General features: G+C 51.7%; 6 protein-coding genes across 6 annotated transcripts; 3 read left to right on the top strand and 3 right to left on the bottom strand.

Annotated features, from left to right (window-relative positions):
- Nucleotides 1-27: 27 nt before the first annotated feature.
- G6M90_00g071200 (uncharacterized protein) lies at nucleotides 28-604 on the bottom strand (the record flags this gene model as incomplete). The annotated part of the gene is made up of 3 exons (XM_014690452.1): nucleotides 28-147; nucleotides 213-283; nucleotides 361-604. 3 exons carry the CDS (start codon nucleotides 602-604, stop codon nucleotides 28-30), a joined length of 435 nt encoding a protein of 144 aa, XP_014545938.1.
- A 454-nt stretch (nucleotides 605-1,058) lies between these two features.
- G6M90_00g071210 (uncharacterized protein) lies at nucleotides 1,059-2,619 on the bottom strand (the record flags this gene model as incomplete). Its single annotated transcript, XM_014690451.2, has 3 exons — nucleotides 1,059-1,516; nucleotides 1,578-2,370; nucleotides 2,566-2,619. 3 exons carry the CDS (start codon nucleotides 2,617-2,619, stop codon nucleotides 1,059-1,061), a joined length of 1,305 nt encoding a protein of 434 aa, XP_014545937.2.
- Nucleotides 2,620-3,331: 712 nt separating this feature from the next.
- On the top strand, nucleotides 3,332-6,765 carry leu-6 (Leucine--tRNA ligase, cytoplasmic; the record flags this gene model as incomplete). Its single annotated transcript, XM_014690450.1, has 2 exons — nucleotides 3,332-3,400; nucleotides 3,463-6,765. The coding sequence occupies 2 exons, from the start codon at nucleotides 3,332-3,334 to the stop codon at nucleotides 6,763-6,765; spliced, it is 3,372 nt and encodes a 1,123-aa protein (XP_014545936.1).
- A 4,778-nt stretch (nucleotides 6,766-11,543) lies between these two features.
- G6M90_00g071230 (uncharacterized protein) lies at nucleotides 11,544-11,977 on the top strand (the record flags this gene model as incomplete). The annotated part of the gene is made up of 2 exons (XM_066130949.1): nucleotides 11,544-11,733; nucleotides 11,826-11,977. The coding sequence occupies 2 exons, from the start codon at nucleotides 11,544-11,546 to the stop codon at nucleotides 11,975-11,977; spliced, it is 342 nt and encodes a 113-aa protein (XP_065987144.1).
- A 1,224-nt stretch (nucleotides 11,978-13,201) lies between these two features.
- DPH3 (Diphthamide biosynthesis protein 3) lies at nucleotides 13,202-13,567 on the bottom strand (the record flags this gene model as incomplete). The annotated part of the gene is made up of 2 exons (XM_014690449.1): nucleotides 13,202-13,261; nucleotides 13,370-13,567. The coding sequence occupies 2 exons, from the start codon at nucleotides 13,565-13,567 to the stop codon at nucleotides 13,202-13,204; spliced, it is 258 nt and encodes an 85-aa protein (XP_014545935.1).
- Nucleotides 13,568-14,272: 705 nt separating this feature from the next.
- On the top strand, nucleotides 14,273-16,572 carry abcd1_1 (ATP-binding cassette sub-family D member 1; the record flags this gene model as incomplete). The annotated part of the gene is made up of 4 exons (XM_014690448.1): nucleotides 14,273-14,785; nucleotides 14,841-15,056; nucleotides 15,114-15,787; nucleotides 15,846-16,572. 4 exons carry the CDS (start codon nucleotides 14,273-14,275, stop codon nucleotides 16,570-16,572), a joined length of 2,130 nt encoding a protein of 709 aa, XP_014545934.1.
- Nucleotides 16,573-18,420: the final 1,848 nt, after the last annotated feature.

Here is an 18,420-nt window from a genome sequence, read left to right on the forward strand (position 1 = left end):
AAAATAGAAACACAGGAAGAGAATGTATTATTTGGGTTTAGATTCGGGCTGTTGCGTCGACAGCTTTGGCTCTGGAGCGTCCGGTCGTCGCTCATAGCGCTTCTCCGGGTCAATGACTCCGAAAAGGTTGCGCGCGTGACGGCGCATCTAAGGAGTGTGTCAGCAGTTATATTCCGTAGAAGAAACGAAATAGGACTGGAAATTTGACAGACCTCTTCGGACGGCTTGTATTGCTTCCCCCACCATTCAAACTCGGAATAAAAAAGCAGCCAGACAAGGGCGGCTAGAAAACATCAGTGAGCAACAATGCCGACATTTTGTCGTTGGCGCGAGGAAATATAAAATGGGACACGGGCTCACCTGCGATTGTTGCCAGCTGCGCAAACTTGACGCCCTTTTCCCACCGTGGCGACCTGCTGGCCAGGAATATTCTGCGCTTGTACTTCTTTTCAAAGCGCAGCTGCTGTGCGTGGTTCAACTCCTTGAAGTTGGGGGGCCATACTTTGCGTGCTTGGTACGGGTTGTTGAACACGGTGAAGGGCACCTGCTTGGGGAGAGAGTCTTTGCCCGACTGAGCTAGTCGTCTTGCAGTGGCTGCAAACATGACTCTCTCTCTTTTTTTCGTGATGGTTGTGTGCGGAGGATGCGACACAGGGTGACTCGACTCGCTTTTTGATGCACCGGTGTTCGCTGTTGCCGATGTCGTGGATGCGTCGGTTCGTTGGTTGTGCGTCGCCAGCCGATGCTCTCTGTCGGCGCTAGCCAATGGTGCAGGAAAAGGTGCACATTGACTGCATGTGGACATCTAGTTTTATTGGCCAGGCCGCCTTGTCAGTTAGTAGATCCGGGCAGCGCCGCTTTTACGCGGGGACAGCTGTGGCGTTTGTACAATTACTTCCGGACTTGGACGCGGTCGCCTGAATGTTGCATCTCAAGTCCATCGTCGTACTCCTTACACAACAATGGACATTTTGAGTTGTACTGAGCGAAGGACCCCAGCCAATAGTCACCTAATTTTTGATTCGATATAACGCCTACAAGGTCTCGCAAGGAAAGATCTAGACACCCCATCCCGACAGCATGTCATCAATAGCCTTCTCGGCCCTCGCTCTCATCTTGGCATTCTCCTCCCTCGTTTGCCGCCTCAACATGTCCACACTGCCCAGTTGCCACGGGAAAAGCATGTCGGTCAAAGTGTTAAGCTTCGCCAGCGTCGTCATTCCGCGGATATCCCTTGGTCGAAGCCCGCCACGCTCCCCCATAACCTCGTCCCATAGCTTTGCGAGCTCCCACGCGTCGGCGTGCTCTTCTTCCCCTGCTTCTGTGCTCGCGCCAAAGTTGCCCGTTAATATGGCCCGTCGGAGCTTGTCGGACTTTTGCTCGCGTGTAGTGCCGTGAACGTCATGGAGCGAGGTGAAGAAGAACTCGTGGGCTGGATTGTTGACGCCGGCAAAGTCAAAGTCGACGATGCCACTGATGCGCTTCTCTTCGGCGTCGTAGAGCATGTTGCTCATAGCTGTAACGTGAGTGTCAGCGCATCGCTTCAGAACAGAAGGCATTGTGGAATCGTTACTGACTAAAGTCAAAGTGCACAAAGCCAAGCTTGGACATATCAACGCCCGCATCTTGAAGTACACGGCGTAGCGTCACATTGAGAAATTGCTCGATGCGCTCACGGATCCCGTGGACTCGCCATCCCTGAATCAACTCGTTGGCATCGGCTTCTTTTAGCTGACAGAGCATCTGGTGCCTCCAGACTTCATCGTACTCGCGCCATGGACCACCTGGCGCTCCCTGAATCGTCTCCTGGCCAGAGATAATGTTTCCTTCTTTATTTATGGTAAAACCACCAAAACAATCGACTCCAGGCGGCAACTCCACCCTCTGGATAGACGAGAAGATGGAGGCAATTTCAGGAATTATCAACTTCTTCTCCGCCATGTCGAAACTCTTAAACTGCTCGTGCAAGGGAGACCCCGTCAAGTACTCCATGACGATCCATCCGAATCCCGTCTCATCGACTGGATGAGGTCCAGCGGCCGCTTTCCAAGCATAGACGGCCGGCACGAGGGAGGCATATCTAGAACCTAGCTGTGCGATAGCACCGCGCGCGAGATGCATTGCTGCAACCTCGTTTTCAATACGGTTTGTGTTGTTCAAGCCCATGGCTCTGGGATTGCTCATCCGCACAATGACAGTAGAGACCCCTTCTGTAGGAGGCAAATCAGTGCATGGCTGCCGCCGCCATACCTGCTCTGATCCTGTGAAATGTTCTGCCAGAGCAGGCGACGACAGTTCTACCTTGTAGATGAAGTTGTTATAAGGAAAGGTTTGATCGTCAGCCCACCTCACAGGAGTAATCTCGACGCCCTTTTTACCAAAACAAATTAGTAACTAAGAAATTGCCGGCACTACACAACGTGACGCTTTTCTTCTCTTCCGTCTTCAACATCTAGGTGCTTGACGAAATATATCAAAGATAGAGAAAATACACAGCTCGTAATTGACACCAAGTTGGTGCCGCATTCAACCTTGACGAGCCTCTTGGCCGAGTCCGCGGATCACATCCTTGATCACAACCATGCGGCGCTCGAAGCTTTCCTTGTTTTGGGGGACCATTTTGAAGAGAGTTCCGATTCCGTAACTTTCTTGCTGGCCTGAATTGCCGGACTTGGTTTCACGTTAAGTAATACTTAAAAGTCCTGGTGCTCTGGGACTCTGAGGACCAAATGGTCCGGGAGAGCAGCTTATGATTGCGGAGCTATTTATACTCACGATTTCGTCCCCAAATTCAGAACTTCTGCCTACGGCTGCTGCCTAAAAAGCCTTCCTAACTACCTCTAAGTACTTTTAAGTAGGTAGGGAATGTTGACTTGAGTGCTGACTGCTGCTACCCCATGCCGAGCACCACCTCGAATTAAGCCTTCAATGTTGTAAAAATGGCGAGGGCACTAAACCAAACATGGATTCAGCCACAGGCACTCAGCAAGCATCGATCCCGGAAAAACGGCGGCCAGGGCACCGCTCAACTCTGCGCTGGTCGATCAGCCACACCCAGCCTGCCGTCACTGGTGCCCCGCGATTTTCACCCCTCCTTATGGCCAAAGGGCCACTTCGTCGGTGACTCAAAAAATTCCACTTACGACAATACATACTGCGATTTTGCCAGATTGCCTGCGCAAACGAACAAGAGTGAGGCAGGGGCGATCCTATCCCGCAAGTGAGTCAAATTGAGAATCTCCATCACAAGAATAAATACTGTGCTTTTGGCGGTTAGATGCGAAACTATGTCTGATGCTGATAAGCTTGAAATCACCTGCAGGACTCCAATATGGCTACAAATTCCGTGCCCAAGGCTATGGAGGCCTTGTCTATTTCTAAGACGAAAGAGTTGAAAGGGGTATGCGAGCCTCATTTGTCCTTTACTTTGCTAAGAACTTGTTCTGATAATTTCCCCGCCAGACCGAAAAAAGAGACTCCTTGATTGCCGTCGAGAAAAAGTACCAACAGAAATGGCAAGATGACAAAATCTTCGAAGTCGACGCTCCTACAACCACCGAAGTGCCTCTGCACTCAATCCCCGCCGCTGAGCTACGAGAAAAGGTTCCCAAATTCTTTGGATGCATGGCATATCCCTACATGAACGGTACTCTGCATGCTGGCCACACATTCTCGGCCAGTAAAGTCGAGTTTGCCGCTGGTGTTGCGAGAATGCAGGGCAAGCGTGCTCTGTTCCCCATGGGCTTCCACTGCACCGGCATGCCTATCAAGGCGTGCGCTGATAAGCTGATTAATGAGATTGGAAAGTTTGGCGAGGACTTCTCTGGCTACAACGAGGAAGAGGATGATGCTGCTGACGAGAAACCAGCCGCGGCACCCGTTAGCCACACCAAGGAGGATATCACCAAGTTCACTACCAACAAGAGCAAAACCAAGGCCAAAACCGCCAAGATGAAATACCAATTCCAAATTATGCAGGCGATTGGCATCCCCACAAAGGAGATTCATCAGTTTGCTGACCCTCAACACTGGCTCAAGTTCTTCCCTCCTCTGGCGATTCAAGACTTGACCAGCTTTGGTTGCAGAATTGACTGGCGCAGGTCTTTTATCACGACTGACGCGAATCCTTACTATGATGCCTTTGTCCGATGGCAAATGAACCGCCTGAAGGAGCTGAACAAGATCAAGTTTGGAAAGAGATATACCATCTACTCTATCAAGGATGGGCAGCCTTGCATGGATCACGACCGCGCCGAAGGAGAGGCGGTCGGTCCCCAGGAGTATACTGCCTTGAAGTTGAAGGTCTTGGAATGGTCACCCAAGGCTGCTGAGGTTGTCAAGGGCAAGGTTCCTGACAATGCTGAAATCTTCTTGGTTCCGGCAACTTTGAGACCCGAGACCATGTATGGCCAGACTTGCTGCTTTGTTGGGCCTAAGATCACGTACGGTCTGTTCAAAGCTGGTGAGAACTCATATTATGTTGTCACTGAAAGAGCTGCTCGCAATATGGCGTACCAAGGCATCTTGGCCCAGGAGGGAGTTGTTGAGAAAGCCGGCGAAATCCAGGGCACTGACATGGTCGGCACTTTGGTACATGCACCGCTGTCATGCCACAAGGAAGGCGTTCGTGTCCTGCCGATGGAGACTGTTTTGCCCACCAAGGGAACGGGCGTCGTCACCTCTGTGCCCTCGGACAGTCCTGATGACTTTGCCACCGTTACCGAGTTGGCCAAGAAGGCCGACTACTACGGCATCAAGAAGGAATGGGCTGAGTTGGAGATCTACCCCATTATTGAAACCCCTTCATATGGTGACTTATGCGCGCCTTTCTTGATCAAGAAGTTGAAGATTGCTTCTCCCAAGGACACCAAGCAATTGGAAGAGGCCAAGGAGTTGTCTTACAAGGAGGGTTACTACCAGGGCATTTTGAAAGTCGGTGACTTCAAGGGCGAAAAGGTTGAGACTGCCAAACCCAAGGTTCGCGCCCAGCTGATTGATGCCGGCGACGGATTTGCCTACTCGGAGCCTGAGCGAAAGGTCGTTTCTCGATCTGGAGATGACTGTATTGTTGCTCTGATGGACCAGTGGTATTTGGATTACGGTGAGGAGAAATGGAGAGAGACTGCCCTGAAATGGGTTGAGAACGCCGATGGCAAGGGCTTGAACACTTGGACCGCCGAGACCAGGCACAGTTTCGAAGGTGTCTTAAACTGGTTGAACCAGTGGGCTTGCGCCCGTACCTACGGCTTGGGATCCAAGTTGCCCTGGGATCCCCAATTCCTGGTTGAGAGTTTAAGTGACTCCACCATCTACATGGCCTACTACACCGTGTGCCACTGGTTGCACAAGGACCTGTATGGGCGTGAGAAGGGTGTCGGAAATATTGCTCCTGAACAACTGACAGACGACGTCTGGGACTATCTCTTCTGTCGTCGCGACTTGAGCGAAGACATCTTGAACTCATCCAAGATTCCCAAGGCTACACTGGAGAGTATGCGCCGTGAATTCGAATACTTCTACCCGTTGGATGTGCGAAGCTCCGGCAAAGACTTGATTCCCAACCACTTGACCTTCTTCTTGTACATTCACTTGGCCATATTCCCACCTGAATACTGGCCACGAGGTATCCGAGCCAATGGTCACTTAATGCTCAATGGAGAGAAAATGGCCAAGAGTACCGGTAACTTCATGACCCTGCGCGACTTGGTCGAAAAGTACGGCGCCGATGCCTCGCGTATTGCCATTGCTGACGCCGGTGACGGTGTATCTGATGCCAATTTCGAAGAAGATGTCGCCGACAACAACATTCTGCGCCTGTTCAACTTGCGTGAGTGGTGTGAAGAGATGGTCAGAGACGAAGCTGATCTGCGCACCGGCGAGACCAACACCTTCCAAGACGCCCTCTTCCACAACGAAATGAACGGCGCCGCGCGCGAGGCCATTGACCAATACGCCCAGACCAATTACAAGCTGGCCCTCAAGGCCGCTCTGTACGAATTGACAGGCGCCCGGGACTTCTACCGCGAGGCCTGCGCCGCCGGCGGCATCAAGATGCACAAGGACCTGGTGTTCAAGTACATCGAGCTGCAGGCCCTCCTGATGGCCGTCATCGCCCCCCACTGGTCTGAATACATCTGGTTGGAGGTGCTGAAGAAGCCCAGCACCATCCACGACGCTACCTTCCCCAGCATCCCTCCCGTCGACGCCACCTTGTCCGCCAAGCGAGACTACGTGCGCAACACGGCATCCAACATCAACTCGGCCGAGGGCCTGCAGCTAAAGAAGAAGGCCAAGGGCAAGGAGACCTCTTTCGACCCCAAACGCCCCAAGAAGCTGACCATTTACATCTCGGACAAGTTCCCGGCCTGGCAGGCCAAGTACATCGACCTGCTGAAGGAAATGTGGGATCCAGCCACAAAGTCCGTCAACGACAAGGAGCTGAATGGAAAGATCGCCAAGATGGGCGAGATGAAAAAGGCGATGCCCTTTGCGCAGACCCTGAAGAAGCGCCTGCAGTCGGGCGAATCCCCCAGCGTGGTCTTGGAGCAAAAGCTTGCGTTTGATGAAAAGGAGACGCTGGCGCAGATGCTGCCTGGCTTGAAGAAGGCCGCCGGCCTGGTGGAGTGTGACGTGTTGGTGGTCGAGGAAGGCGGCAAGAAGGGCGTGAACCTCGTCGACGGCACGGGGGTTGATATCACGGCGCCGACGGCGGAGAATGCTGTGCCTGGGGTGCCGACGTTCTTTTTTGAGAATGTTGATGCGTAGAAAGCATTACGATGGATGGGTGTTCTGGCGATTATGCTGCGGGGGACTACTAGGTTGGTAAAAGACGATAAATCAGGTAGACATGATTTGTTTATTTGCTGCTCTTCACGGAAGTAATATCATATATGTGACGCGTGAGCCATGGACTATATTGAATGCTGCTGCTGAGTGAGCTCAAGGCATTGAGACGGACGGGCCTTCATCCACGATGCGAATTTTTGACAGAAGATGAGACGAAATCAAGGACAGAAGCCTGTCATCGCACAACAATCAGGTCGTGTTGTCGTTGCCACTCTCACGGATGCAGGATTGCGTGCTTGGTATACGACCACGAAGTGAAGCATGCGCGCGAGGATAAACATGTTTGCATTCATTCACGAGATGCGCCATGATTGACGGTCGCTCCCGCGGATGCCCCTGATGACAAAAACAGGCACGTCGGCCAATTTATCTCGTGCAGCATTGCCCAAACGGGTTGGAGGGTCGGCATCTACAAAAGGCGTCACAGTCTGACACTACTTTTGCTTCTGCTTCATGCGGCGGCGGCCGATACAGTAAGAGTCTGAGCCACAACGGGGAGCAATCAGAACAGAGCTGGTTGCATTAGAGGTCGAGTAGATCGCAATTGCCACAGATGATCAACAATGCAATCATCTGCCCACCATGATACCTGTCTTGGGTCACGATGACGGGAGAGGAGGGGATCAAAGGCTTACGTAGTCTCGTGTCCCCCCAGCATGGGAATAGGACGTGGCCAGTGAATGGCCAACAGCCTTGTTTCTAGCTAGATTTCCTTGGGCCAAGCAGGAAGGATCAAATACTTTCAAGGACCGGTCGACCTCTGATCGGCTCACTCTGCCTCAGTCCCAAGTCATGGCGGTTGGGCGGCCTCCCTTCTTCACATGAGTAATTTTAGAAGTCGTCCCTGCATCACAAGCCATATATTAGACACCACGATAGCACGGAATAAGTGAAGCTCGACTGGACTCTCTCAGTAACGAGTCGTTTGACAGAGTAGCGTAATGATGGAGATGGCTGCGCACCGTCTCTAAAAGAGTTTATCAGGCGAGTTGCTTACCAGTCATCTGGTTTCCTGTCGACGTGGGCCCTGCATTGCATTAACTTACAGCCGTTTCGAAAAGTTGGCGACAAACAACTGAACCGAGATTTTGACACGAATGTGCGCATAGGCACTCAGAGGTTATCACGGCGGCCTCTCGATCTGTTGGTGCAACTAGCAGTGTGTGACACCATCAACCAGGATATGTCGTGTCGGCATTTCCCCGTAATACGTAGTTTGAACAATACCCCGGGCACTCCGTACTACTCCGTACTGCTGGAGCATTAATGCACATGTGTTATCTGGGGCTGGCAATGATGGAATGGTGAGTGCGTTGGGGCCGCAAACTCCAACCTGCAAAGTTGGCGCCACCAAGCCTGCAGAACGCCAAGATCCTTTTCTTCTCTGAATCGAAAGCTGCTTGGTCGCATCGTGATATCCGGGTAGATTCGCCACAGGCCAGATTGCGTTGTGGGGTGCTTTTTGTGCCATTGTACGGAGTACGGAGTACGAGATCGTCGAAATGGTGAGCAGTTCGCGTGCAGCTTGTGTAGCAGCGTTCAAATGTTGCCGCGTGCCGCGCGCCGCGTCAATCTTGCTAGACATCCTCTTCACGCCACAGCTCACATTCTTGGAACCTGGGGCATGGCCATCAATTGTCCAAGCTGGAATATGCCCCGTCTTCTGTTGTACGGAGTGTGCCTTCAAGCAATTATTCGCAGACATCGTTGTCGGGCCAAGTATCAACCACTTACTCCGTACAACCACCCAGGACGCCTGCAAAACCCCACTGAGATGAGCGGACCATGTCCATGCTAGGTTCCTGCAATGCAGTGCAAGAAATAATTCCGCTCCATACTAGTGCTTCGTACTGTCCAGTACAATCCATTCGTGACAAACACCTTGTTTCGTGACTTGACTCGGTCCGACAAGTTCTCCGTATCCTGGAATTAGATCCTCAAGGATCGATGACCAGGAGGAAATGAACGAGCGACCCTGGCAGCCTACAATAGTACCTTCCAGGAAACGGACGCTACCCAGTAGGCATTGATTGCATTTCATTTGATATGGCAGCCTTGGTAAACTGAATAGCACAAGGATGGTTTATGGAAACAAGGGCATAGGATGCGATTCGAGACAGAGTCTGGAGGGTTCACGATGCCCATGCCCTCTTGGTCAGAGACATGTCTCTGTGCTCACAGTTCCAGTTGGTCAGGGCCAAGGCTAAGCTTTCTGGAGGTCTAGAACAGAAAAAGCTTCGCTATCGGCAGTACTAATTAGGGTGAGCTTTGTTTGCCACCCCGGTCGGTTCCGGACAAGCCTCGTCTGATTAAATTTTTGCGAGTACGAGCCACTGAACGGTACTCCGTACAGGCGAGATAAGCATCATTTCATCAGCGCACGACTTGTGGGTACCGAGCAATAGTTGCGAGCAATTTCGTCAATTTGCTGGCCATCGATATTATGGAGAATCTAGGCAAGAAGTCTCTGTTGATTGTCTGTGGCGGTCAACCATACCATCTCAGGGGATGGGTCATGGTTTGTAATGGGAGTCGTCGCCATACCTTGAACCAGAGTTGGGTAGTTCGTACGGAGTAGCAGTTGAGCAGTTGCCATGGCCATGTGCATTCATTCGTATCTGCACCATCAAACCAAGTATGTAAACAGGTTGTTGCCGTTGCTGTCGTGGGCGATCCTTGCTGTGTTTGGCCCAGATGACGCAAACCTTTTATTGCCGGTTATGTGATAGTAGAGTCGATGCTGTAAAGGCCGCAAACAGAGTTTTGAGAGTTGAGGACGGTGTGAGGTAGCTTAGAAAGGCGATCAGCGGTGGGCCAAATAAATAAACAGTCTGATACAGAGAGCCACAGTCGAAACAGCCTCATGACAACTTGTTTGGTGAACGGTGACGGCCATGACTTGGACATTTGGATCAACAAGGGGAGCCGTTGCCTGCTTGCTTCCCTGCTGCCCCGTCTGCCGTTTCGATGGCGTTTCTTGCTGGTTTAGTTCGGGGGCAGTGGGGGCAGGAGCGACCAGGCGACCTGGCAAACAGCCGCAAAGGTCACCAATAGCCGCAGCGAACAGGAGCGTGTGGTAGCAGGCATTGTGCAAGCAAGTGGCACGTCCACCATAGCTGCAATATGCAAGACTCCGTAGTAGTAGTACTCCGTACTCCGTACATGTACATATGTACTCTGACGTTATTTTTATATCACGTCCACGGTTCGTTTGGCAGCAGGTTTGCAACACTTGTTGTGATTACCTGGCAGCACCACCCCAATGGCCGGCCATCCACCGGCCCAAAGCCCTCTCTGCCTCTCTGCCCGAAGCTCTGCCCGAAGCTCTGCCCGAAGCTCTGTCCGTCCAGCTCCTGCCGTGGCCCAATGCACGCATGCGGCAAAACCAGAGTCAAAGCCGCATGGCCGAAGTGGGATTCTGGTGCTGCGTACGGAGTAATGAAGACGAGACGAGGCTCTATGACAACATCGATCCAATGTACCTGCTTCGGACTCAGCCACTCGTCAACCGGCGAAGCATAGCAACAAGGGTACCAGCAATCTACCTAAGCCACATGTATTGCAAGCCACTTACTTGAGTCAATTGGTGCATCTCAGCACCCCAACCATCTACCGTCTCCACCACACCCAGTTGACCTCCTCGACAGCTTTTCCGCCACTAGCGACTCATGCTGTGTGAGCCATGATTTTTTTTTAAATGTTGATGCTCTAGACTTTGTGTCAGCGCGCACGAAACGGCGTGCCAATCGGCTACACCCAGATGGCGCGGCTACCGTTACAGGCAAAGCGTGTCTTTCTACATTGAGTTGTCCGGTGTACTAATACTAGCAGCGGCCTTGGGTTTGTACATACTGCTGGTCCAGCCACCACTTGCCACCCACCACTCACCATTCAGCTCTCCAGCAAAACGGCTCTTTTCGATTTTGGTGCCACTTTTCTCTCTTTCTTTTTTTTATTACTCCGTAGTTTTTCCAAATTTTTCTGTCCCCCCTTTGATATGTACGACGGCTCCCGCAAGGCAAGCAAGATGGCCGCACGCACTCCCCTGCTTCCCTTGTCCAACTCCCCACCTGCATGCAGCAAATGAACTGGGGTGTATCGAAGCTGTTGTACACCCACTGTACAATTCTCCAACAACCTCGAGACAGGAGATAACGCACCAGGCCATTTTCACACCACTCGACATTACCACCTACCCAATTCACATGTCCATTTGCTTGCTTCTTTCCCAGCTTCAAGCTCCGGCTTTATATGGGTACATACAACCTTGCCCACTTCCTGTCCACTTGGCAAATACCAAGCTTCGTGGAGAAGGTCATTGTCAGCCCTGCAACTGTCGTGTTGGTGCTCTCTTATAACTCGACTCTACTCCTGCGTCGCCTTCGCCGTCGCCGTTGTCGTCACATCCGCTCTCGCCGTGTGCAAACACAATCAATACTCGGCACTCTTGCACCATCCGTTTGCATCCATCTTAGAATCAACACCAAGACAATCCTATCACCGTTAGCCTTTCGCATGAACGCGAGGAGAGCAGCATACCAGGCCTATTGATTTAATTCTTGGCAGCTGCTCTCTTTATTTTCGTCTTACAAACACTCGTCGCAAGTTATCAATTCGTCGGCGTTCAGTACCCTCGAGATTCGCTGCCCCGGTGTCATCGAACAATTCTGTCTTCAGCCGCTCGATAACCAGCCGCAATGCGCATCACCCACCTTCTAGGCGCACTTGGCGCCGCGTCTGTAGCCATTGCGACTTCATCAGGAGAGCCATCCAACTCCCCGAGTGCTTCCATACCAACGGAGAAACCATTGGCGAGATCAACCAGCATATCCGCTGTCCTGCAGAGCGGTACGACATTAGGCCGCTCGCGGTCTGTCAACGCAACCAGTATGTTCCTCTTATCATGTTACTCGGCCTCCATGGCATCTTCAGCGTAAATGATTTGTGTTGCATTGTACAGCATCCTAACACTTCATTAGCTCCTTTTATCACGACAACCTCACCGACCACAACGCCTAATACCACCACATCGCACACGGCAGAACTCACCGGGGGCGCCATTCCACAACAGATGCAAGCTTCCATGGCTGGTCTCTTGGGATTCTGCATCATGGGTCTTGTCATGTTATAAACACGGGCAGTTTGCACAGGCATTCAACCTTGCATTGATCATGCAACGATGGGAAGATTAGGATCGGTAATCAGGCAAGCAGCTTTTGAGATTGGGGGAACAACATTTTGGCATACGAACTAATGATTCTACACGACATCGCGCCATCACGCGAGCGGTGTACGCGCGCTCTTTCCGTCGCAATTCGTGCGGGCACATGCATTCTTATGATTTATTTGTACACCCTTCGGTCGTGGCCCGTTTCTATATCACGGCAGCGGCAGACCAAGGGAGGTGGCTGACAAGTGCATTCACAACAAACGCATCAGCGTTCATTTAGACAACGCCCCAGGCGGGTCCGGCATTAATAGATAGAGATACCACATTCTGGTTTTAACTGGACACCAGCACTCAATGCCAGAGTCTGGTTTATCCACAGAGACAAAACTGCCTTTTCCGGCAGGGATTAATACAATAGTATTCAAATGCTTGATAGCGGAGAGTTGCGAGGTGTGAGATTGTATTCTCATTCAAACAGCGAGTCGGGGCGAATCCTTGGCTCAACTTGAACATGAGAAGCCGGTATTCTGAGCTGCTTGGTGGCGGGCAGCCCGGGACATTGCCAAAGCACTGTCAGGGACTTGACACTCTGCGAACCATACAATACATGCCTTGGCCCAGCTATATGTATACGGACAAAGTCCATGGCGGTCTTCCAGCGCCTTGAGCATCCTGACCACCGTCAAAAGCAGGCATCGTACTGCAGACCGTGCAGAGCCAGGTTTCTACATGTTCCTCACCTGTCCATCCATTATTGCATAAAGTTCCGCCGAATTATGTGTCACTCAGTCGAGTCTTGAGAGGACACGTTCATAATGGATTCGAATTTTGATGCCGATAATGCGCTCCCTACCCCTGTGCATTGTCTTGGGCCTTTGCAGCTTGCCAGAGGCCTCCCACATTCGCTGTTCCATGTTATCCTACAGTCAGAGGCGATAAAATTTTGCCCAACCTTGGGCCACTCTGCGCAAGCAATCGGGTGGGCAAATACTTGTTGCCTCCCACTGGACATTGGCGCAACGAGATGACTCGATTCGGGCTGGGGGTTACAGCGATCTCGGCAAATGTGTTGGACGACCAACAGATTGGGTTCGCCCGCGAGTAGGTTCTAGGAACGTTGACGGCTCTGCTTAATGATGCCCTTCAGATGCTTGCGAGTTCCTCGTTTTCATCCTAACGGCATGTCTAAGCAGCGATAGGAACTTGTGCTCCGTTTCCAGAAGGTGGTGGTTTCGGTAAATCGTCCTGAAATAGGGTTAGCATCCGGGAAGACTGATGCGCGAAAACCACGACAAGAAAGCCATCCGTTCACAAATCGAGGTATAGTGAGTGTGGTTGGGGGGCGGGTCTCACCAGGTCGAAAATAACGCGGATCATCAGGCTGCAACTGGGACAAACTGCAATGTCCTGCTCGTCGCGTAGGTCGTCCAGGGCAATCTGGAAGCGGTCGCCGCAGGGGCAAGGGTAGTGGTATAGCTGGAGGGCTTCGTCAAAGGTCATGTCTTCGATTTCGATTTCGTCATAGATGGAGAGGTTTTCGTCGTCGGACATGCTGGGCAGATTTCTTGTGTATAGAGCTGGAAGATATGGGTGTATTCAGGTCAAGGAGTACCGAGAATAGGGGGATTAAACTGGTCGAATGTTTGCCTTCTTTCGGAGGATAAGGCTTGATCAGGAGAACTTGCGAATGAACGGTGTTGGTGGCGGATTTTCAAGATTTGGGGTAGAGGGGCATCAGGCAAAGCCAAAAAAAAAAAAAGCACAAGTGTGGCTGGTGCTGTAGACAGCCCGTTGACGCTGCAAGCTGTCCTTGTGGCTGGTGGGTGCTTTCACATGCCCGGCTGGCAGCGGGAAGCGTATTCTGTGGCTGGAATTCCCCGTATCCCGCCATCACTGGCTGGAGTAGAGTCTGGGACCGAGGGAGAGCTGGGGTAGTGGATGCCAAGTCCGACCACATGCTTTCCAACAACCATATTCCTGGTGTTGCAAACCTCTTTTCCTTTCTGCATTCAATTTCCCTGATCCCGGGGAACAGCTCCAAAGACAGGTCCCCAAGGTGTTTGATCCTTGAATTCAGCTCTGGGGGGTCGCTTGGGTGCTTCCTCCTGCGAGCGTCAAGCTTCGTTCGTCGCCGTCCTCGCAAATGCCAAATGCGCCGAACGTGACCGCCCTGCCGTTACTACTCCACGCAGCAAGAAGCACACGCGAGCTGTCTTGGCATAGACGACGGTCCTTCGTTGTGTTCCCGCTCCGGCCATGGCGTCTCAATCAAAGCTCTCCCTCTCGGGGGACCACACCATTCGCAACATCGTCACGGAACTCACACGACTCTACCTGTCCAACCGAACTCGCATCTCGCGCGCCATCTGGATCACTCTCTTCGTTGCCCTCGTCAACCGCGTGCGCCATGCCATTTCGGAGCAGAAAGCTGCGTCGGTACGCGAAGCAGCTCAGCGCGAAGCCCGCCGCGCCACTGTTTCGACCAGTGGCGAAGAGACGCCAAAAAAGAAGGTAGCGCTCGATCGCCAGTTCTTCCGGTCGTTGCTGCGGCTGCTCAAAATTGTGGTTCCGGGATGGCGTAGCACGGAAACGAGGATGCTGATTAGCCATAGTTTTTTTCTGGTGCTGAGAACGCTGATTAGTTTGAGGGTAGCTGAGATGGATGGTGCCATTGTGAAGGCGTTGGTCAAGGGCAATGGAAAGGAGTTCATGACCAGGATTCTTTGGTGGATGTTGATTGCTGTGCCGGCTACTTTTACGAACTCCATGGTAGGTTCTGATAGGTTCATGCCGTTGATAGATGTGTGCTGATTGACGTGGCTAGTTGTCATATCACCAAGCAGAGCTGTCGCTCAAGTACAGGACCAGGTTAACGCAGTATATCCACGACAAATACCTGTCCAACTTGACGTTTTACGGCATCTCAGCCCTTGATGACCGGATAAAGAATCCGGATCAGCTGATTGCCGTGGACGTTTCCAAGTTCTCCAACAGCCTGGCGGAACTGTATAGCAACTTGGCCAAGCCACTGTTAGATATGGTATGTCAAAAATTGGGGATCAAGGGATGAATGAGGAGACTGCTAACATTTCTTCAGACCATTTACACATGGTCCCTCTCTAAGAGTGTTGGTGGCGAGGGAGTGGTCTTCATGTCACTCCTCGTTCAGCTTTCCGCCAACATGATGAGAGTCCTCACGCCACCATTCGGCAAATACGTCGCCGACGAAGCCAGACTAGAAGGAGAGTTTCGCTTTCAACATTCGCGTTTGATAGACTATAGCGAGGAAGTTGCCCTATATGGTGGTCATGTCGCCGAAAAAGACACTCTAGACAAGGGCTACTTTACGCTGATCAAGCATGTTAACTACATTTTGAGGCGGCGGTTCTACCACGGATTCATGGAGGACTTTGTCATCAAGTATTTCTGGGGTGCATTGGGTCTGCTTCTTTGCAGTGTTCCCGTTTTTGTCAAGTTGCCCGGCCAGGTTGCGATGAACATGGGCGACAGGACCGAGTCGTTTGTTACCAACAGACGCATGCTGCTCTCCGCCTCAGACGCCTTCGGCCGTATCATGTTCTCTTACAGAGAAATCATGGAGTTGGCTGGTTATACGTCGCGCGTTGCTTCGCTGCTGGATGTCATGGACGATATTCAGTCGGGCCATTTTGAGAAGAGACTTGTCTCATCCAGCGGTACCGAAGATAACGAGGCTGTTCTGCGGGGACGAGGGACCGTTCACGAGAGCGAAGACATTAAGTTCATCGATGTGTAAGTTGCCACGCACTGGCTGCCCATTTTATGGACTAGCATACTGACATGTTCTCAGACCAATCATCTCACCAAACGGCGATGTCCTTGTTAAAGCCCTATCGTTCTCCCTCTCCCAAGGCGACCACCTGCTTGTCGTCGGCCCCAACGGCTGTGGAAAATCCTCACTCTTCCGTATTCTCGGCGGCCTCTGGCCCGTCTACGGCGGCACTGTCTACAAACCTCCTTTCCACGCAATCTTCTACCTGCCCCAGCGCCCATACCTCTCGCGCGGCTCTCTGCGCCAACAGGTCATCTACCCCGATTCCCTGCGCCAAATGCGCGCCCGCAGCGTCACCGACGCAGATCTCATGTCCATTTTGAAACTTCTCGAGCTCGAGCACCTCGTCGACCTGTACCCCGAAGGCTGGGACGCCGAAGCGGAATGGCGTGACGTATTGTCTGGCGGGCTACAGCAGCGCGTTGCCATGGCTCGCCTCTTCTACCATCGCCCCAAGTACGCCATCCTGGATGAGTGCACGAGTAGTGTTACGCTTGAAACAGAAAAGATTATGTACGACAATGCCAAGGCTCTGGGCATCACGCTCATGACTGTCAGTCACAGAAGGAGCTTGTGGAAGTACCACACACATATTCTTCAGTTTGATGGGCAGGGCAAGTACGTGTTTACAAGGTTGGATGCTGATAAACGATTAAGATTGGAGGATGAGAAGGAGGAGTTGGAAGTCAAATTGCGGCAGGTTCCCGAGCTAGAAAGGCGGTTGGAAGAGTTGACGGCTATATGAAGGGCTGTGGCTTGCATGGTATGAGCTGAGCGGGGATTTTGTATATACCGGTCTTGGGAGGTGTATATTAGGGTGGAACGTGATGGCGACGGGATTAGGGTACTACAGGTGTGGCAGATGGTCACTTCGAAGAACCATATAAATACTTCCTGTTTTTTGTCAAACATCAAAGAGCATCGTTTATGTCCTAGTGGTGACGATGTGGTCAAAAGGGCCCTGCCACCACCGTGATTGTACCATCATTCGTCCGGTAGCAAGTCATCTCTAGACTTGAATTAGCGGTGCGTTCTTATGACCGAGAACCATTATCAAATTTAAGCGGCTCCAGAGCTTCCAACGTCTCAATCCAGTTCTTTTCTTGCAATCTCTTCTCAGTCTCACTCGAGGCGAATCCACCAGGCCTATCTAACCGACAGTGTCAGCTCAAGAAAAGAGAAAGATGGAAGAAGCACTACTTGTTTTACTAATTTTTCTTCTTTGTTTCCCTCCCATGTCAAATGATAATACAAGCATGATACAGGCATCGTGCAGGCACAACATCTGGTAACTCAGTATTGGGCTGTACCAAGTCAAGAACAGTAAGAGATCTACTTGTTTTTACAATCAGAATGAGGTCACTTCCCGTGGCTCTCTCCCTTCCCATACACCAACATCCTTGACGCTGCCTCCACTGTCTTACACTTGTTACCTGGGCTATTCTCAGAGAGATTCTGTGAATCGCGGTCTCCATCTTTCGCATGTGGATTGCTTCTCCTTTAGCTGCAGGAGCGCTTGCAGCGTTGAACAAGAAGTTTACTTGCAGTGTTTCTTCTCCCGTTTTCGTTAGGACTGTATTGGTTCTCGACACCAGGCTGTGTCTAGAACCGCTCCACCGAGAGCATCTAGGTTCTCGGCGGCCCGTTTCGGAGATGCTTGGACAGATACGGCTAGCGACGATGACGGTTGTGCTGATGATGGCGGTTAATGAGAGGGAGCTGAGGGCTGCGGGTGCTGAGAAGCGGTTTCTCAAGGAAACGTGGGAGAGCCGACATTATGGTCATCTTTTTTTTCCCTTTTCCCTCCCTCTGCTTTTCCTAGGGATGCTGTCAAAGGCTACAGGAGAGAGCCAAGAGGGCACGCTTATTAGCTGGATATCAAGGATATTCGGCCAAGAGTCGCTTGACTGGGATCTTTGCTTCCCATAGCCGAGTGGTCAACCCCGATAACCACTCTGACAGAGGCGAACAGAGAGACCATGTCACACGGTTACACGGAGGGCTACGATCACGAGGCCTAGAGCACAGGGCTCTCGCCGACTTCTTGCGTAAATAGAGCTATTTGGTCCCACCAGGCCTTGATAAGACCAAGGACCTTTAATACTAAAGTTCGTTATTAGATGAATATGAACCATGATGCTCCAAGCCCTCACTAAGCCCTTGTCACAGACCAATACAGACAACCCTGGTCGCAGAACAGGTTATTGGAATCGTTACTGGGAGCAAGGACGTAGTCATTTCCGTGGTAGGTAACTCCGGAGACACGGTTGTTGACATTCCCGCGTGCTTTGATGGTGTTTTCGACAAGCTGGTGCTCGCAAGCATCACGGCAGCTCGAGCCCATGAAACAAATTCTCCACCCGAAACGGTCGATGCCGTTTATGACAGTCCCCCGGACAGTTTGCAGACAAAGCCGAGACTGGCTCGGATAAACAAGCTTGAAGAGATTCTAAAAGAAGCAATGCGTCCCATGTAATTAGATGCAAGTTGGGCCTGCCACCAAACACTGAGCACAGGCAAACTGGTCTTGTGGTGCCTCCAGCTTGAGCCGAGTGTGCGACTGGCTACAATCCTTGCAAAAGGTTGCAAAAGA

This window comes from Metarhizium brunneum, chromosome 4 (genome assembly GCF_013426205.1).
Source record: "Metarhizium brunneum chromosome 4, complete sequence".
Lineage (NCBI taxonomy): Eukaryota > Fungi > Ascomycota > Sordariomycetes > Hypocreales > Clavicipitaceae > Metarhizium > Metarhizium brunneum.